General features: G+C 35.7%; 1 protein-coding gene across 1 annotated transcript in view; it reads right to left on the bottom strand.

Annotated features, from left to right (window-relative positions):
• Positions 1-21,332, bottom strand: part of LOC129217408 (uncharacterized) — a 55,953-nt gene that overhangs the window by 31,935 nt on the left and 2,686 nt on the right. The window contains exon 2 of the mRNA XM_054851704.1: positions 3,058-3,202. Coding sequence (XP_054707679.1) covers positions 3,058-3,202 — 145 coding nt within the window. The remainder of the gene's footprint in view (positions 1-3,057; positions 3,203-21,332) is intronic.

The following is a 21,332-nucleotide window of genomic DNA, read 5'->3' as shown; positions in this document are numbered from 1 at the left end:
CATAATATAAAATAAATATAAGAAATTAAAGTGTGAAAGATACAATTAATTCAAAAAGCATAACCATGGAAACGAGAAAATTAAATGGTTAACAACTTGAATGGAAATGGGATTTTTCAAACTTGATTTCAAAAGTCTTGTAACTTTTTTTTCCTTTGGAGTTAGAAGCTTACTTTTTCGACCAAAACTCAATTTACATCTGGAGTATAAAATGTCGCTTTTTCCAATGGTGTCAAAAAGAAAACTGTGGGACAATTCCTTCACTTTTTATTGATTTATTTAATGAATGAAGTTGTGCCTAAATTTCAGCTAAGCCTAGAAAAACTCGAAATAACAACGCAAATAAGTCCTGCCGTAATAAAGTTAGAGCATTGGAACAAATTGCGTAGAACGCGGAAAAATCTACCCTTTCTAACGATATGTAATATTAATACGTGCAAGTAATTTTTCACCCCCATATTTGGGAATTTATGAAAATTGGGCCTAAATTGGAATCAAAAAAGAACTATTGATCGGATTTTTTTCGAACTGGTCTGCAAACCTTTCCGGTGCTGAAGGAAAGATATTGTGAAAATTTCTGCGAAATCGACCGATTAGTTCTCGAGTTTTGCGCGTTCACACAAACAGACACTTTTTGGAGACTCCATTTTATATTATGTAGAGATGAGCCCATGAATCCGTTTTCTCCAATTACGTACCACTTTTTACTTTTTCTATATCTAATATATAGAAGAAAGTATTGGATTCGTGAGGTGCGCTCAGTCTATTTTGACATTTTTAGAAAATATCTCTGTATGAGGCCGATTTTTTGAGGTCCCATTAGAGCAAAAACTACTGCATAAAATCGAACGAAATTTGATGCACATATGTATCCCACGTGAATTGGTGCCCATAAGTTTTTGGCTGGCGCCCATTCCTCCAAGGGGCTGGAGGAATCGAATGTTTTCTCCCTTATTTGTGCCTGTTATATCTCATGAAGTAACAGACGGAATAAAACAAAATTTGATCCACGTGTTAACCCTACAGGGTACAGGTGCTGATTCAATGTTAATGCCAACAGCTCAAAAAAAAGTTGAGTAATCTAATGCTTCTTTTTTTTTTTTCGATTATTGTGACTGCTATTCACCAAGGGTAATGAACGGGATCAAACAAAAATTGATCGACAGGTAGACCTTAGAGGGTACAGTAGTTAATCGATTTTGGCGCCAATAGTTCAAAAGGGGGCGGTGCGATTGAGAATTCTTTCTTGTCCATTGTGAGTGCTATTTCTCAAAAAGTAATGCGATTTTTTAGATGAAATGTGGAATAAATGTGAACCTGCACGGAAACAGGCGCTCATTCAATTTCGGTGCCAGTCGCTCCAACGGCATTTTTTTTTCTATTTTTGGGCGAATAAAAAGAGTTTAAATACAGTGGACTCTCTCTCTCTCTCTCTCTATTCTGAACACTTATGGGACCGAATAATAATGCTCAGATTACGGGTGTGTTCATTATAGACGAGGCCTGAATAATGCATGTACAGGGTGGTTATAATTAAAGTTACCCTGTTTAGACCCCTCTAGTGACCGTTCTACACATCGGATTTCGATGAAACTTGGAATATAGATTATATAAACCATGGGGAGTAGGATTATGCAATAAAACATATTAGTTCAAAAATCTACCACCAGGGTAGAATAGGGTGCATGAATCAAATAAGCCGGAGATTGTGTCACAAAATCGATTTATTTACAGAATTTGTTCAATGTGTATTCCATCTGCGTCAATCACGTGTTCAAAACATGTTATAGCGTGAGCCAAGTTGCACGGAGGGTTTCCCTATCAATAGCAGTAACATGGCGCCTTATGCTGTCCTTTAATTCAGCCGCCGTCCGTATGCTTCCACCATAGACCCGATCTTTCAGGAAGCCCCACAACCAGAAGTCACGCGGATTTAGGTCGGCAATCGCGGGGGTTAAGTTGTAGGAAAATGATTAGAAATTGTCCTGTCATCACCGAAATGCGTACGGAGCAGTGCCTTTACTTGACGAGCAATGTGAGGGGGTGCACCATCTTGCATAAAGACAGTTGAGTCCAAACACGCTCGTTGTTGCAAAGCAGGAATGGCTTGCTGCTCAAGAAGTGCCTAATATCGGGGACCTGTGACGGAATACCTTTTAGGACTTTAGGGTGGGGTCTCCTCGAAGAAATAGGGACCGAAGATGAAATCACCGTTGAAACCACACCATACAGTAATGTAATCGGGGTTCAGTAACTGTTCATACACAACATTATTGTTGTCGGATTTTTTACGTGTGTAGAGTGCCCTCTATCGTCGATTTTTGAACTTTTTTTTATTGCAAAATCCTGCTCCCATGGTCCATATAATATATTCCAAGTTTAATCGAAATCCGATGCGTAGAACGGTCACTAGAGGGGTCTAAACAGGGTAACTTTAATTATAACCACCCTGTATATGTATTCTATTGCGTTAATGGACTATGTTCAGTGCTTTGCCCAGTGAGCTATACCAGTTACTGAGATAAGAGGTGCTGAATTTTAGATTGGTGGCGGGTGCAATGCGATTGCCTTTATCCTCATATAGATAATAGCTGATAATCGAGTAACCCGCATGTTTCAACAATGAAACTGGCGCCACGGCATGATAATTTTATAATATGTTTTGGTAATGTTTAACATGCAGGGAAAGGCTTTATTGTGACAAGGCTGAACTCGATCCGGTCACTTAACTGTTTTACTGGTAAGGCTGTCATTTCAGGGGAATGAAGAAACGAAAAAATGGTCAACAATCAACGCTACCAACTGAAGTTTAGGGTTAATCCACTGGAGTTAGGGGTTACAATTTCAACTATCAAAATATCACCAAATAGGCAATTGCTTCGTTCAAATGTAGAAGAGTAGAAGCAATTTTCCCCCGTCATACCTTGACGGGTGACTTTCTAGTCAAACAAGAATAAAGCAACCGTATCCGCTCACGTGGTCTGTTTAACTTATCAAGTGTCAGGATTGCACTACTATTAAGTATAAGAGAAAGAAACCAGACAGTGGTTAACTTACGAGCGAATTTCAACAAATGGTAAGAGGAAGGACATCTCATCTTCGTACTTCCACTTCGGAATGGCAGTTTTCTTCCCTTGACGCCTGTTGATAGCATTCAGATAGCAATTTCGCAACTTCCTCCACATGTCTTTGCATTGTGCAGCTGAAAAAGTATTATTAAAATGCTTATTCCATATCAATAAGGAAGTTATAGATATATGAATTATCACTATCGTAATGTGACATGAACGATTTAGAATAAAAGTTAAAGCACAGGCAAAAATCAACAGGAGACAATGAAGTTCTGATGAGGAGGACAGCAATGGATGTCAGATGTGGATTTTCCCAAAACTATTGAAACAGAAAATTTTTTGGAAAAAACCATCCAAGACCAAAGTTTTTGAAATGTAAGCTCTCGTATTCTAGATATTTCATAGGCAAACTGCAGATGTCACCTGTTCTAGTTCAATATTAAGACACTCGAAAATCGCCCCTCAAGGTATGACAGGTGAAAATTGCATCCACATTTGAACGAAGTAATTGCCTGTTAGGTTTTTTTTTTTTTTTTTTTTTTGACTAGGGCTAGTTTTCTGCTGGAAGAAACTGGTTTTTGCCCTGCCAGTGGCAGAAACTGGTTATAACCGGTAAAAACCGGCAAAAAATAAAAAATTGTTTTTAATAGTTCTATTAATTATTTAATCATATAATTAAATATAAACTGTAAATTCATTACTTCATTGTGAAAAGTAAATTCCATTGGCATTTTGGGTCAGAATGGGAATTGTTCAATTACAAATGCTTGTAACATTTGGATTAATCTAACGAAGGACAAGAATCCTATTGGTGCTTAAGAAAAAGTTGTGACATGCAGATTTAAAGAGGGAGTTACTGCTTATCATTTGCTAGCTAGTATGCTTCATCCAAATTGAATGGGACTGAGTTAATCATGTGCTCAAGAAGAGAATGACAAAATATTACTTGCCAATATTAACGTAGATTTCGCACATAATATATATATATATATATAGCTTCGAAAAACAAAGTAGCAACATTTCCTGAAAGGTATTTTTCTAGTTAAATTATTAAAACTACTCCCATCGTCGACCAATTTTAAAAAAATGTACAATCCATGAAACCATGAAAGTCCCTTGTTAATCTTGCTTATTCGTGGGAGTATACTACCTGTTAGTTTTGCTCAACTTGATAAAGTCTTCTCTATATTAAATAGTGATAATACTATAAATAAATTGCACTTTAGTTAACATTTAATAGTTTTTCTCGAGCATTTCCTATTACACATGTCAGTCTTTACTTTTATATAATATTGGGAGTTTCTGCCACAAATGTGTGGCAGAAGAGTTTTTGTCATGCCAGTTTTAACCGGTTTCTACCAGTGGTTTTAACCACCTTGGCAGAAAGTTGCCAACTCTGATTTTGACAGCTAAAATGTTAACTAGAGACGTACCGAGTACTCGGTAACTACTCGGTACTCGGCCAAATTTTGATTGGATACTCGGCCAATACTGAGTAGTTGTAAAAAATTGAATATTGTTCAAGACAGACTTTACAATTAATAAAAAAAAGTGCAAGCATATAATGTACTACAATCATTTACAATTGTTATGCTTCAAGTTTACAAGTTTGTTATGCTTCAATAGAGTAAATCTTTAGCTTAAACGTCCTCAAAGTGAATAAAACTTATTTATTAAAAATTGGGCAAATGTGAAATTTTTATATTATTAAATGAATTTTTGATACAAACAAAAATGATTTATAAGAAATATAAAAATACCTCTGCGTAAAAAATAAAAGCTAATGAAACAACGTTAAAAGCACAAATGTAGAGGAACACTGCAGCCACGTGTTTTGGCGTTACAAGCAATGCCTTTTTCAATGCACAAAATGTGAGCTTATGGATTTAACGCCAGCCGACAAAAGTCGGATTTGTTTTTCGGATGTCTTTTATTCATTAGATCACATTTTATGCACTGAAAAAGACGTTCCTTGTAACACAGAAACACGTGTTTGCAGTGTTCTTGCACATTTGTGCTTCTAACGTTGTTTTATTTGCTTTTAAAAATTATTGATGTTTGGTGGACTAGAACTATAATGGATTGATATAATTTGTTTTAATTCCAACCTGATCAATCCTACCTTTTATTGAGCAATCACGATTGCTTATTGTTCTCACTTGACTGTCCTTGGCGTTACGCTCATTTTATCCCCCCCCCCCGCCTCCCTCTGCAACACCACCGTCGACCGGCTCCTCTCGATGCTGCTCATATAGCGAAAACCGTCTCCAGGTTGCGTCCATATCCTACACACACACACGTATGCAAACATACTCCTACACACACACACACACACACACACACACACACATACCCACACAAACACACACGCCTACATATATACACACACTCATGTTTGTACACAGACACAAACACACAACACACACATAACCCACACAAACACATACGCCTACATATACACACTTGTGATTGCGAAAAACATAATTTGAATTCAAAATTTAAATTATTTTTTTTTTATCTTTATACATAAAGGGCTAATCTCTGTCCGGATGTCCGGGGTAAACTTCAAAACTACTGGAGGGATTTTAACCATTTTTTCACCGTAGATAGCTACATAATCGGGGAACAACTTAGGCTATAATTTATTGCTAAAAAACTTAGTCTAAAAACGTCGTGATCGAAAACTGTAAATGTCATGTAATTTCCACATCAAATGATTAAAGATTAAAACCATTGTTTCGAAAATTCGTTGCCTAACAACAGCAATATTAAAAGTAAGCATAATGTAAATTTTGAAACAAGGCCTCTCTGGAGCAAGCATGACATTCCTTTCTTAGGAACTGCATCCTAATCTTTATACATAAAGAGCTAATCTCTGTCCGAATATCCGGGGTAAACTTCTAAACTACAGTACAGATTTTAACCATTTTTTCATCATAGATAGCTACATAATCGGGGAACAACTTAGGCTCTAATTTATCACTAAAAAACTGAGTTTAAGAAGGTCGTGATCGAAAACAGTAAATGTCGTGTATTTTCCACATCAAATGATTAAAGATTAAACCTATTGTTTCGAAAATTCGTTGCCTAACAACAGCAATATTAAGTAATCATAATGTAAATTTTGAATCAAGGCTTCTCCGGAGCAAGCATGACATTGCTTTCTTAGGAATTGCATCCTCATCTTGATACATAATGGGCTACTTCTGTCCGGTGTAAACTTCAAAACTACTGGACGGATTTCAACCATTTTTTCACCATAGATAGCTACCTTATCAGGGAACAACTTAGGCTATAATTTATTGCTAAAAAACTTAGTTTAAAAACGTCGTGATCGAAAATAGGAAATGTCATGTAATTTCCACATCAAATGATTCAAGATTGAACCCATTGTTAGGAAAATTCGTTGCCTTACAATAGCAATATTAAAAGTAATCATAATGTAAATTTTCAATCACGGCCTATCTGGAGCAAGCATGACATTTATTGCTTTTTACTTTCTTCTATATCTAATATATAGAAGAAAGTATTGGATTCGTGCAAATTTTCGAATTTCGAAGGATTCGAACGTTTTGAGGTGTGCTGAGTCATTTCGACTATGTTTGGAAAATGTCTGTCTGTCTGTGTGTGTGTGTGTGTATGTGTGTGTGTGTGTGTGTGTGTGTGTGTGTGTATGTGTGTCACGTCTGTGTGTGACCAGTTTTTTGTGGCCGCTCTACAGCAAAAACTACCGCATGAAATCGAACGAAACTTGGTACACATATGTGCCCCTATGTGAACTTGTGCCCATTGGTTTTTGGCGCGAATTCCTCCAAGGGGGGTGGAGCAATGGGACGTTTTTTGAGTTACGCGTGATTGCTATTCCTCAGGAAGTAACTGGCGGAATCAAACAAAATTTGGTCCATATGTTGCCATTAACAGGAACAGGTGCTGATTCAGTTTTGGTGTCAATAACTCAAACGGGGGTTGAGCTATAGAACGTTTTTTGTCGTCAATTGTGACTGCTGTATCTCAAGAAATAATGAACGGAATGAAAGAAACATTTATCGGCAAGTAGCCCTTAGTAGGTATAAGAGCTGATTTTATTTTGGTGTCAACAGCTAAAAAGGGGGTAGCGCAATCGCCCGTTCTTTTTTTCCATTGTGAGTGCCCTATCTCAAGAAGTAATGCTACGTTCTGGTTGAAATTTGGAATATATGTGAATCCATATGTAAACAGGCTTTGGTTCAATTTTGGCGCCAATCGCGAAAAGAGGTGCTGATTTAATTTTATTATCATTATTTTTTAGCGAATAAAAATAGTTTTATTAATGCAACAATAAGAAAGATAAATCGTAATAGATTGTCGTCTGCGTATTTCTCGTGATTTTAATTGTATGGAAACATAGACTAATAATAAGAGTAGACCATAGACTAATAATAAGAGTAGACCGAGCTATGGCAACCCTTTTGCTGCTCATAAACCAAACCATGTGACTGGTGGATATCCTAGCAACAGCGGGCGTTAATCGTAGCAGACGATCAACGCCAGCGCGAAATAAAATAAATAGAATTGATGGAACACGGAAGAATGATCTTTTATGGAGTTCGATTTGTAAATTTGTTATTCTAAGTTGTAAATATTTTGTTAATATAATGAGTTTTTCGTTTAGATAGTATTGTGCATTTTCTTTAGTCAATTTCAATAACTCTCTAAGCAATAAAAGATGCAAGCGACCAAGAGGAATCAGCAAACGGTAAGATTTTTACCTACAGTTTCAATTTAAGATACCGATTAGAACATTTTTGCGTGAACGCAAAGCGTTTACGCCATTTCGTTCACGCCAACGCTGACAGCTCCAAATGAAATAAAAGTTACCGAAAACTGATCAAAAACTATTACTAATGTCAAAATAATGCATAACTAAAAGAAAAACAGTTCAATCTCTGCACCTGGAAGTTTTTTTTAATGAAAACACATTGTCTTAAAATACATGTCGAGTGCCAAACTATAGATAATGCTGCCATCTAGCAACCATGCTGCCAAAGTCTTCGCCAAGCCCTTCCACTAGTCACATGATACATCTATGAACCAATTTTCTTTATCAGCAAGAATGAGAAAGCTCGGTCTACTCCATAGACTAATAATAAGAGTAGACCGAGCTTTCTCAGACTTGCTGATGAAAAAAATTGGTTCATGGATACATCATGTGACTAGTGGAAAGGCTTGGCGAAAACTTTGGCAGCATGGTTGCTAGATGGCAACATTATCTATAGTTTGACGCTCGACATGTATTTTAAGACGTAATGTGTTTTCATTATAATTTTTTTTTCCAGGTGCAGAGATTGAACTGTTTTTCTTTTAGTTATGCATTATTTTGACATTCGTAATTAGTTTTTGATCACAGTTTTCAGTAACTTGTATTTCATTTGGAAATCCTACGTCAGCGTTGGCGTGAACGGAATGGCGTAAACGTTTTGCGTTAACGCAAAAATGTACTAATCGGTATCTTAAATTGAAATTGTATGTAAAAATCTTACCGTTTGCCGATTCTTTTTGGGCGTTTGCATCTTTAATTGCTTAGAGAGTTATTGAAATTGACTAAAGAAAATGCACAGTACTATCTAAACGAAAAACTCACTATATTAACAAAATATTTACACCTTAGAATAACAAATTTACAAATAGGATTTCATAAAAGCTCATTCTTCCGTATTCCATCAATTCTATTTATTTTATTTCTCGCTCGCGTTGATCGTCTGCTTCGATCAACGCCCGCTGTTGCTAGGATATCCACCAGTCACATGGTTTGGTTTATGAGCAGCACAAGGGTTGCCATAGCTCGGTCTACTCTTATTATTAGTCTATGAATTCAAGCAAGGCTTTTAAAATAACTTTCAATTTTCGCTCTTTGCTTTGCTTTTGCAAAACTTCAGACATTGGGATGGTCGTCAAGTTTTTGCATGTGTATTTTTGTTTTTGTTGGGAATATTGCTTCCTCGTCAAGCAAGGGGAGGGATCAGAAAAAAAAAAGAAGAATATAGAAGAAAGTTTCGTGATGGCCACAACATACTAGTTTAGGAATTGCATCCTCATCTTTATACATAAATGGCTACTTCTGTCCGGGGTAAACTTCAAAACTACTGGACGGATTTTAAGCATTTTTTCACCATAGATAGCTACATTATCAGTGAACAACTTAGGCTATAATTTATTAATAAAAAACTTAGTTTTAAAAAATTATGTTGGAAAACAGTAAATTTCATGTAATTTCCCCATGTTATGATTCAACATAGAATAAAGAAATATACATAGAGAGGCCCCGTCAATGATAAAAAGGAGATGAAATTGAAGCCGGAACTATGGGATACAGCGGTGCAATGATGAGCGGGGTTATGATAACGTGATCGCTTCGCGAGTCACCAATCTCGCAAAGATACCGTATAAAGTAGCTGGCGGATTGGTTTGCATTTTAAGTCATGTTTTAATGCAATTTCAAAAACGTTTTTCATAAACTTGCAACAATATCCAAGTTTAAATTAACAACCAATTGAGATTCAGTAATGGAATATTTTGAATCAAGATGTATCTTAAACTACTTTGCAAGAAGCTAAGGATCTTGGGATACAGAGGTGCAACTTCTGGCTTCAATTTCTTAGCATAGCAGGGCTTCACTATGTGATTAAATATAAAACCCATTGTAACAAAAATTCGTTGCCTAACGACAGCAATATTGAAAGTAATCATAATGAAAATTTTGAATCATTGCTTTTCCGGAGCAAACATGAGTTTAAAGTCATTTAAACTTTTGGAAACTCTACTTTTCGCACCCTGAGGGAAACATAGTAGAGAGCTTTTTTTTTTTTTTTTTTTTCTTTTTGTGTGTGTGTGTGTGTACTATTTAATTAAATGAAGCTCGCGCACGGTTTTTTCAGTGATCTTTGTTTTTGTTAGTTCATATTTTGGAAATTCTTCAAATTTTTATGTGCTTAAATTCATGATTTCGTTTCTAAATGAATATTCGTTCATTCTTTATATTTATTGTTATTTTACTCTTATGGGTAAAGAAGAAGCTCGATTTTTAATCACGTTAAAGCGGTGTGTTTTGAGTTCTTTCAGTTTGAACTGAAAACGAAAGAAAGTGTAACATATGTTTTGTATTCATGATTGGCAACGCTTGCTTACTTGCCATGCTCGTTATTGTAACATGCACGTGTAGTGCGATTCGATTCTTACCATTTTTAATAAAAGTTGTTAAGTTTGAAAATTTGCTGTTGTGCATTACTGATATCTAGATACTGATATAAAAATATGAAACAAGACATGGTGTCAGGTGGAAACGCTCGCAGTAGACCTCTTTGAGCATTGGAACTTTTGTGTTCAAACAACAGATATGATGGAGATGTTCAAACCGCCAGCTCCGATAAGCTTCTCAACGGGTAATGTGCCAGAAACATGGAAGCTGTGGTATCAAAAGTTTGAGAACTTTATGTTGGCGACGGAAAAAAGTGGGAAAAGCGACAAGACAAAAATCGCCATACTCCTCAGTTTGCTAGGCGACGAAGGAGTCTCCGTCTTCAATACATTTAAGTTTGATGATACCGCCAGTAAAGATAAGTACGACGACGTCGTAAGTAAATTCACCGATTATTGTGCACCGCGCAGAAATGTGGTATTCGAGCGATTTAAGTTCTTTTCTTGCTCGCAACAAGAAGGACAGTCAATCGACTCATACGTCACCCAGTTACGGACGTACGCAGCAACTTGCGAGTTCACTGATCAGGAAGAGTCTCTTATTCGCGACAGAGTCGTCTTGGGTATTCGCGAGAAATCCCTCCAAGAGAGACTTCTTCGGGAACCGGCCATGACTTTGAAGAAGGCTACCGATTTCATCCGGGCAGTGGAAGCCAGCAAGGAGCAGTATAAAACGATCAGCGACTCTGGCGGCTTCAAAGCAGAAGTGGATGTGCTGAAGGCGAAGAGGAAGCCTATAAAGAGCACTGCCTCTGCAAAATCACACCAAGAGTTCGACTGTGGCAGGTGCGGGAGAACGCACAAGAAAAGAGAGTGCCCTGCGTTCAACAAGCTGTGTAACGTGTGCAAACAGAAGAATCATTTCGCAAAAATGTGCAAATCAGGTAACGATAAAGGGAAAAAAAATCCTGAAAGAAATAAATCGGGTCCTCGTCACGTGAATGAGATACAATCTAACGGTGAGCTCGATATATCTAGTCTCTACATTGACGTTGTAAGTGCAGGCTCAGGACTTAGAGAGAAATCTTGGTCAAAAGATGTGACCATTAATGGTCAAGTAATTTCCTTCAAATTAGACACAGGTGCAGAAGCAAATATTTTACCTCTGTCTGTTTACAAAGGTAGGAAACTCGATAAAATATGCGAATTAATCAGTACTGATGTACTGCTAACATCATATGGTAACCACAAATTGAAACCTGAAGGTTACGTTAATTTATCTTGCTCTGTAAATAATAATGTAAATACTGTATTGTTAAAATTTATTGTTGTAAATGTTGATTCAAAGCCAATATTAGGCTTACAGGCATGTGAAATGTTAGAATTAATTCAAAGAATTGATCAGGTAGAAATCCTTAACAAGGATGAAATTTTGACCAAATATGGTGATGTTTTTCAGGGACTTGGTACTTTTCCTGGTAGGCCTCACCATATTGAGGTTAATGAAAATGTTACTCCGGTAATAAATCCTCCTAGAAGGATTCCCCAAACACTTTTAGCAAATCTAAAAGAAACATTTTCTGAGTTAGAAAATAAAGGAGTAATAGAGCATGTAAATAAACCTACAGATTGGGTGAGCAACTTAGTAGTGGTTGAAAAGACAAATGGGAAATTGAGGATATGCTTAGATCCAAGGGATCTGAATAAAGCTATAAAAAGGGAGCATCATATTATTCCATCTAGTGATGAAATAATTAGTCAATTAGAGGGAAAGAAATATTTTTCTGTGCTAGATCTTAAAGAGGGTTTTTGGCAAATCCCATTGGATAGCAACAGCTCTGATCTATGCACATTTAACTCTCCTTTTGGACGGTTTAAATTTAAAAGACTTCCTTTTGGTATTGCTTCGGCTCCAGAAGTCTTCCAAAAACAAAATCAAAAACTCTTTGGTGATATAAAAGGTGTTCAAATCTACTTTGACGATATAATAATTGCTGGAACTGACAAACAAGATCATGACAGCACATTAATTAAAGTATTAGAGAGAGCCAAATCTCATAACGTTAAATTTAATCCTGAAAAATTTCAATTCCGAGTTGATGAGGCCAAATATATGGGGTTAATAATTTCGGAAGAAGGGGTAAAGCCTGATGAATCGCATGTGAGAGCCATCAATGAATTAGAAAAGCCTACCTGTAAAAAAGATATAAGGAGACTTTTGGGCATGGTAAATTTTTTATCAAAATTTATCCCTAATGTGTCAAGGATTACTGCACCCTTGAGGGAACTGTTGAAAGATAAATCTGAGTTCCAATGGTCATTTGAACAGGAAGAGGCATTTAATTGTATTAAAAAACTAATCAGTACAGCCCCAGTCTTAAGAGTATTTAGTAGCTCTAAAGAAATCACAATTCAGTGTGATAGCTCGAAGGATGGGCTAGGAGTATGTTTGCTGCAGGAAGGGCAGCCAGTATCCTTTGCCTCTAGAAGTCTAACCGAATGTGAGAAAAACTACGCCCAGATAGAGAAAGAGCTCTTAGCAATAGTTTTTGCTTGTGAGAAATATCATAACTTTATTTACGGGCATAAGGTTCAAATACAAAGTGATCACAAACCATTAACCTCAATCATAAGAAAACCTCTTAATAAAATCACCACTCGCTTACAAAAAATGGTTTTAAAATTACTAAAATACCACTTAGTTATCAATTACCTGCCAGGAAAAGACATGGTTTTGGCAGATGCATTGTCTAGAGCATTTATTAAAGATCAGGTACTTGATGATCCTGACATGTTGCATACTGTACACTCTATTTCTAAATGCTTACCAATGAGTGACAGTAGAAAAGAACAGTTTAAAAAAGCATTGGAGGTGGATGATGAACTGAAAGTTATCATTAGTTTTTGTAAACAGGGGTGGCCCAACAAAAAGAAAATTCCCTTCAATTTAAGGAAATACGACAAATTAAAAAATGAATTGTATCTAGATCATGATTTGTTATTCTTAAATAATAAAATAGTTGTCCCAAAAATACTTAGATCTGAAATGCTCACACTTATCCATAAAGCTCACATGGGTATTGAAAAGTGTAAAAGTCGGGCACGAGAGATCTTATACTGGCCAGGCATTTCAAAAGACATTGAAAGAACTGTAGAGAACTGTGTAATATGTGCTAAATTTCGTAAAGATCAAACTAAGGAACCATTACGACCCCATGAAATACCTGACCAAATGATGTTCAATCGCAGGTTAAGAACTAAGCTTCCCATCTGTAATAAGCTATTAAATCCAGAAATCTTTAAAGATATTGGTGATGGCTTAAAGCAGCGACAAATAAAACAAAAGTTTTATTATGATAAATCAGCAAAACCACTCAGGCAATTGAAGTTAAATGAGAAGGTATTTGTTAAAAACTTCCTTAAGAAAACATGGGAGCCAGGAAAAGTCATTGCTTATGGGAAAAACCCAAGATCATACAAAATAAGAACTGCCTCTAACAAGGTTCTCACGAGGAACAGAAAACATTTAATACCATCAAATGTTAATTATAATTTTAACTCTCATAGAGATTTTGATATTGATGAAAATTCACCTAATGAGAGCATAATTTTTTTGAACTTAAATCGAACCAACAATAACCCAAATTTCACATTATCAAATAATAATAATCAAATTGTGTGGACAAGATCTGGGCGTGTATCGAAAAAACCTTCTTATTTGAAAGATTATTACACTTGATGTACAAGGGGGGATGTAACATATGTTTTGTATTCATGATTGGCAACGCTTGCTTACTTGCCATGCTCGTTATTGTAACATGCACGTGTAGTGCGATTCGATTCTTACCATTTTTAATAAAAGTTGTTAAGTTTGAAAATTTGCTGTTGTGCATTACTGATATCTAGATACTGATATAAAAATATGAAACAAGACAGAAAGTAGCGATTGTTTCTTACAATTATTACTGACTTAGGCAACGCCGGGTATTTTTGGTAGTTTGTTTATATTTGATTTTAGAAATAAGTTTTTTGTAAAATGTTTGACACAAAAAAAATCCTTTAAATAATGCGTAGTTAAATTCCAGCTGAAATTCTGTTTTAAAACTATATAGTAGGGGAGCCCATGATGCTAAATGTGGATTTACTCGCGTGTCGCGGGGACCTATTGGATTTTGTAGTTTAGATTATAAGAAGAAGAAAATGTTGCATAATGTTCAACTTAAGTGGTGGGTAAAGTGTCTACTGATATTTATAAATGTAAAAAAAAAGTTACTTATGGACATACTCGAGCGTGTCAGATATTGATAGTTTTGATGCTCCAACGTGTCTGTAGTTCTCAAGGTATGTTTATCTGCCAAATTGCGTGGTGCGTGTGGCCATCCGGAAGGATAGAAAATGAAAATGAAAAAAATTCTAACGATTATTTTGAGGGGTATTCTTAATCTGACAGCTAGAAGGGAAAAAAATCCTTTTTTTATTTTGGTAACTTTGTAACCCTTTAACACCCTTGCGTTACGCTCAAATCATCAGATTTTTCTAATATATGCTCTTTTACTTGCAATTAACCTACCTTATCTTAATCAGATGAGCTTTAATAAATCTGATGGGTTTTTTAACTAATCTGACCACTGCAAAGAAAAGAAAATGTCATACTGAAATACTTAGAGCGTGTCAGATTTCTATACAGAAGGTTCAGCTTGATAGTCAGCATGGTAGCCTAAAACATGATGAATATTTTGAGGGGTATCCTTAATCTGACAGCTAGAAGGGAAAAAAAATCCTTTTTTTATTTTGGTAACTTTGTAACCCTGTAACACCCTTGCGTTACGCTCAAATCGTCAGATTTTTCTAATATATACCTTTTTACTTGCAATTACCCCACCTTACCTTAATCTGATGCGCTTCAAAAATCCAAGGATCATGTTTTTTTTTTTTTTTAATACTAATCTGACAGGCTGTTCTAGACGTATCTACCAGCAAAAAATGCTAACATTTGGTGTAAATACTCGACAGGATGTAAGATATCTCCCCTATGTTTATCTGACCCGCTCGAGTAAATCTCTAAAAACACATTGAACTCCCCTTTTACCAATCTTTGTAACCGATTTGTGATAGTTAGTCATGTCGGAATCGGCAGATTATATGTTTCTCGTGATTCTTGCATTATTTCCTTTAACATAAAAAAAAAATCACTCGTGCTCCAGAAAATCCACACAACGTTTCTTTTTTACAACTTTGTAACCCTCCCCATACCCTTGCGTTACACTCAAATCGTCAGATTTTCTAAACATACACTCTTTAGCTTGCAATTACCCCCCCCCCTTATCTTAATTTAACACGCTTCAATAAATCCATGATCTTTTTTTTTTTTTACTAATCTGAGAGTCTGTGTGAGACGCATATACCAGCAGAAAAGTAGTATCTCCTCTATGTTTATCTGATACGCTCGAGTAAATCCCAAAAAACACTCTATGCTCCCCTACTAATATGAACCCTACTATTACAATGAGTTCAAAATTCATCACGTGTGTGTCGGTGGTTCTTTTTAAAACGTAATTGGTGATCGGTAACTCGGTACTCGGCGAAAGTGCTACTCGGGGTACGTCTCTAATTTTAACTATAACTCCAGTGGATTAACCCTAAACTCCAGTAGGCAGCGTTCATTGTTGACCACTTTTTTTTTTTATTCTCCTAAAATGCCAGCCTTACCAGTAAAACAGTTAAGTTACCGGTTCCAGTTCAGCCTTGTCACAATAAAACATTTCCCTGCATGTTAAACATTACCAAAACATATTATCCAATTATCATGCTATGGTCCCAGTTTCATAGTTGATGACGTCAGGCGCGTTACTCGATCAGTGATTTGACTATTGTATATATTGGGATGACGTTCAAAAGGAAGTTAATCACAAAAGGTGCCAACTTTCCTGTGCGCTGACTGGCGTTTGCTGTCTACCGCGTTTCCAGGTTATGATAACTCAAGAGCGAATGGGGGTGTTTGCGACATTTCAAAAGTATTTTTTTCTGAAACAGCATGCGTAAACGCATAGGATTTAGCCATTTTTTAAATAATTTGACAAATTTTAATATTTTTAACTATTATTTCAAACGGTGCCATTTTATTGTTTACGCTTCTGCACATGACAACACAAATGATGAAATGCCATTAGCACAGAGCGCAATACCTAATTCGAATCTTAACTCGCGTGTACTGGTAACACCATGGTTGATAGCAAACGTATAGCGCAATATTTAATTCGCTACTGAATTATCATAACCTGAAAACGCAGCAGCGTAACAAGCGTAAACATTCAGGACGCCAGTGGAGTAGCGCCAAAGTACATCATTTGTGACGTCATAAAGACCATGCCTTGTTTTCAAAATCGGACATTCTAAAAAATTAATTCAAAATAAAGCGTTGGGACAATGAAAGTTTTTTCTCGCTCCGGTTTGGGGGGGGGGGGTTGCTTATTCTATCATTTTAATGACTAAAAGTAGTACTTTTGTCACTACTTTTGCCCATTAAATATTGCGCTCTACGCTTGAAATCAACCATATCGTTGCCACTACATATGAGTAAAGAAGCGAATTAAATATTGTGATCAGCGTTAATGGCAGTTCATCATTTGTGATGTCATGCGTAGAAGCGTAAAAAATGAAATTGAAACTGCCCCCGATCAAAATAATTGTAAAAAAATAGTAAACTTCGTCAAAGTATTTAAAAAATGGTCAAATCCTTAAGTTTTAAGGTTTTAAGCATGCTCTTTCAGAAAAAAACGACTTAAAATTTCGGAAACGACCCCATTCTAACTTTTGGTATACAGATATTTTAACTGTAATACAAGGTACATTAATTTGTATCACTAAATTGTGAAGGAATGGAATCTTACATTTTGATTCCTTAGTTAATGAGAAATAAGAAATTCGTGACGGAAATGTTAAAAGTTTTTATATGCGAAACAACTGATGCGGAGGGAGGGGAACGCATAGTTTTGCCAAATAAATGGCATACACCGTATGCCATTTATTCTCCGTATTTCGGAGTAACAACGAACCCCTTTTATCAATTCATAACGATGTGAACTTCGGGATATAAGTCGTGCCGTACCCTACAAATTCAATAACAGAGGCGTTCGTAAGCATGTGAAAAAAGGGTGGCATGAAAAAAGCTAAATTTTTATTTTCGATTCACTAAAGCAAATTAGCAACTAGTGAAAAATTAAAAAAAAATAGTTTAATAAACAAATAAAAACTTTTGAAATCGGATAATATCCTTCGATCGCGCATTAATCTTGAAATTTCGGAATAAAAGAGAATTTTCTTTGTGATTTTTTAAATATTATTTCTTAAGTAATTTTCTCTGTCCTAAGATCTGAAGATTATACTTTTTAATTATCGCCAAAAACAATGAAATATTGTAACAGTAGTTATAAAGTTAATTTTGTTACTGAGTTTAACAAACTAATTTCAAGGTTGAGCGAACTTAAACAAGCATAGATTTGTGGATTTTGGGCAGTTGACACTTATTAAATAGTACAGGATTTCCAAGCTTTCTTTGATGTCCAGATATCAGTATAAAAGCGTTTTTTTTTTTTTTTTTGCACCACATACTTGCCCAAAATTGTTTCTAAATTAGAGCATACAAAGTTGCATTGTTTAGAGTAGATTAGCGGTAAATACAAGCGATTTTCGCTTTTTAACCGACTTCGAAAAAGGAGGCGGTTATCAGTTCATACCGTATGTATGTTTTTTTTTTTTTTTGTTTGTTTGTCCACTCACAGCGTCTCACCTAGTGAACCGATTTTGATGATTCTTTTTTTAATGGATAGGGGATGGCTCAACTTAGGTCCATTACTTTGTTTGACCATATTTGTCCTTTAGAAAAAAAATTATGGGTAAAAAAAACGATAAATTTCATGCAATTTCCTTATTAAATGATTAAATTTAAAACCCATTGTTATGAAAGTTTGGTACCATACGACAGTAACATTAATAGTAATTAACTAGGGGGCTATCGCCCCCTGCTCGCTATCGCTCGCCAACCCCCGGAACTGCTTACGCAGTTCCCTGTGGATCGCTTCGCGATCCATGCTCGCTTCGCTCGCTCGCTGTATGCCAATACATTAGCCTAGCTAAAATTTTCCGTAAAAATTAAAGTTGGTAATTGCATTTAGGTCACCATCCATTTAACCAATATGAAAATTACGTTCATAATGTTAATTTGTCTGCTTTAGCCAGATTTTCGACAGTTTAACTTTGCTGTATGTAAGATGACTGCCTTGGCAATGTGCACAACTTTACCATTATAGATACAAAAGTGTCTGTCATTGCTTTGGAGAGATTGCACTTCTACCTGTTGGTCCGCGGAAGGTATTTTATTTCCCTTCTACCACCCATTGGAAAACCAATGAAGGCATTCCCCTATCCGCCACCTGGGGGACGCTCCCTCTAGGGGTTACAGGCTCCCCCGAGGGATGTATTTACATTATTTACACTCTTATATATTTACATATTTACACTCTTATATATTCTAATCTGAGAAAACTTCCTCATATACACAATTAAAAATGTCCCGTTTGGGAGCCACAACTGACACTGCTTCAAAAGATCTTGTTCTTGATAATGCCACATAGAGCTGGCCATGACTAAAAACAGGCTCAGAGAGCACCAAACATATTTTCTCAAACGTTTGTCCTTCTTGTTGTTATTCTGAATCCTTGCCACGTCACGAACAAAAAATGGTTTAAAAACGCGAAAACTCGCCAAGGCTACTTTGCTTGCACAATACTAAAACTACTATAACCCTAAACAAATTTGGCGAAACCTTTCAGCTGAGAATAAAAGGAATAAAGTAAATTCTTTCTCGGTTATTCATTTTGAACTGAACTGTCGTACTGAAGCAGAGAATAGACGACGCTCAAAGCGCCTACGCGTTCAAAACAACATTGCCGATGAACATGATTGTGGAGCAATGTGTGAAGAATGCGAATTTTGTGGTGCTCTTTATTGGCAGAAAGAGCGTAATACTGCAAATAAATATACTAAATGTTGCCATGACGGAAAGGTGCGGTTACCGGCATTGTGTGACGCACCTGATCTGTTGAAGGAACTGCTGACTGAAAATTCCCCAGCCGCTAAAAATTATCGGCAGCGAATCAGAGAATACAACTCTGGAAATGGCTCGTCTTAAATTGGATTCAAGAACGGTTTCCTGCCTTCTTTGAGCTTTTCTTTGCTGATTAAGGTTGAAATGGCCACAGCCCGACTCAAACTCATCTCAAAAAAAAGAAAAAAGTTCGTTGAGTATTCTGTGATTCAAGATTTCAAAACAACGTAGAAGTTTGTTTACATGATTTATCGGCGAAGTGTTGCCAACAGAGGTTTAGAAATTCACCCCTTCATTTGCCGGCACGTAAGAGAATTATATATATAGATTGTAATGATAATTTTGAATGAAGGCGTCTCTGAAGCAAGCATCAAGTTTCTTCAGGGGGGATATTTCGATAATAATCGAGAATCTGGCGCTGTCGTCTCATTTTTGGCGTAAATAATTTTATTTTGGTAACCTTGCTGATTTATAGAACCCTATGTGAATTATCGAAATCTTCCCTTCTTCAGTGCTATTGCTCCATAGTGGGGGTAAACCTAACCTGGAAGCGAGGTGATGCAGTGATTAGGATCTGCTTAGCCTTCACAATGCTACCATTAGATTTGCCTCAACTACAGTAGTATTTTTTTCGTTATCATCTATGCCAATAACAAATGATGGGAGCTAAGTAAGAAAATACAGAATTGCATCATGAGCCACTTAAATGCTGTGAAATGTAAATTAGTTAGGAAAATCGTAATACTTAAATGGTTATAATTATATTAACTACACATTACTTCCAAAGAGGAACAAAGGTAAGTTTTTAGTGCCAATCGCTTAAAATTTAAGGCGTGCTTATAGTTTTTTTTTTTTTTTTTAGTATGGAGCATTTTTATGAAAAAAATAAGGTGAAGTTTCGTGATGGTAACTTCTTACTATTTCTGAAATACCTACATTTACACTAAAAAGAATGAAATAAAAAAATTTTGAAAAAAAAAAATAGAACTGACTTCAAAATTGCTCTAAAAAGTGAAAAATAATTTTAGTCTTTAAACACACACCATCGATAATGCTTTTAAACATAATTTTTGAAGTTGGCGCAAAAACGATAGATAAAATCATTCACAGCCATAACTCAACTACACCTATAAATTTAACCAGGCCCAGTTTCTTCATTATCACATAAATTATGCATTGATGACAACATATTTGAATAACGATATAAATGTTTCGTTCGTAACTTTGGATGCTTTTCTGAAAAAAATATGAACGAAGCATGGTTACACTGGATTTTACGTTTTGTTTTTGCGTCAACTTCAAAAAATTATGTTCAAAGCATTATCGATGGTGTTTAAAGAATAAAATTATTTTTCACTTTTTAGAGCAATTTTGAAGTCGGTTCTATTTTTTTTTCAAAAATTTTTTTTTGAGCAATACAAAAGAAACTAATTTGCAGGGGTTTGTTTTTTCCTTAATCCTTTTAGACGTGGCGGCCGGTGTATCGGACATGAACTTTAAACAGCTGTTAATCAATTATTAACTGAATAAAATACTCGACTTTTTTCGTACTTGACTCTTTACAGTCTGCTTATTATTATTTGTACAAGAATTTTTCATTTTGGGATTGACAACATATAGAAATAGGGGTAGGGAGAGAGAGAGAGAATGGGACTGGCTCATTTTCCCAACCATAAATTCTCGTCGGAAAAGCGATTTTTTTTCCTGATTTTTTAAAAAATAAATATTCTTATATTAAACATTTCAAATTATTATATTATATTAATATGTTTTATTATTGTTTAGAGAATATTTTACAAAGAAGTTTGTTTGATGTTTCATCGTTTTATTGTCTGAAATATGTATTTCAATAACATATGTTCGGATTATTGGACGTGTCATAACTGTTTTAATTTCTCACCTAAAAACTTGAAATTTTGTCTATAAGATGCTCTTTAACATAGTACACTGTCTACCAAAAAAAAAAAAAAAAACACTTGGTT

This window comes from Uloborus diversus, chromosome 2 (genome assembly GCF_026930045.1).
Source record: "Uloborus diversus isolate 005 chromosome 2, Udiv.v.3.1, whole genome shotgun sequence".
NCBI lineage: Eukaryota > Metazoa > Arthropoda > Arachnida > Araneae > Uloboridae > Uloborus > Uloborus diversus.
The sequence above is the reverse complement of the archived record's forward strand: the minus strand, read 5'-3'. Positions and strand labels throughout refer to the sequence as shown.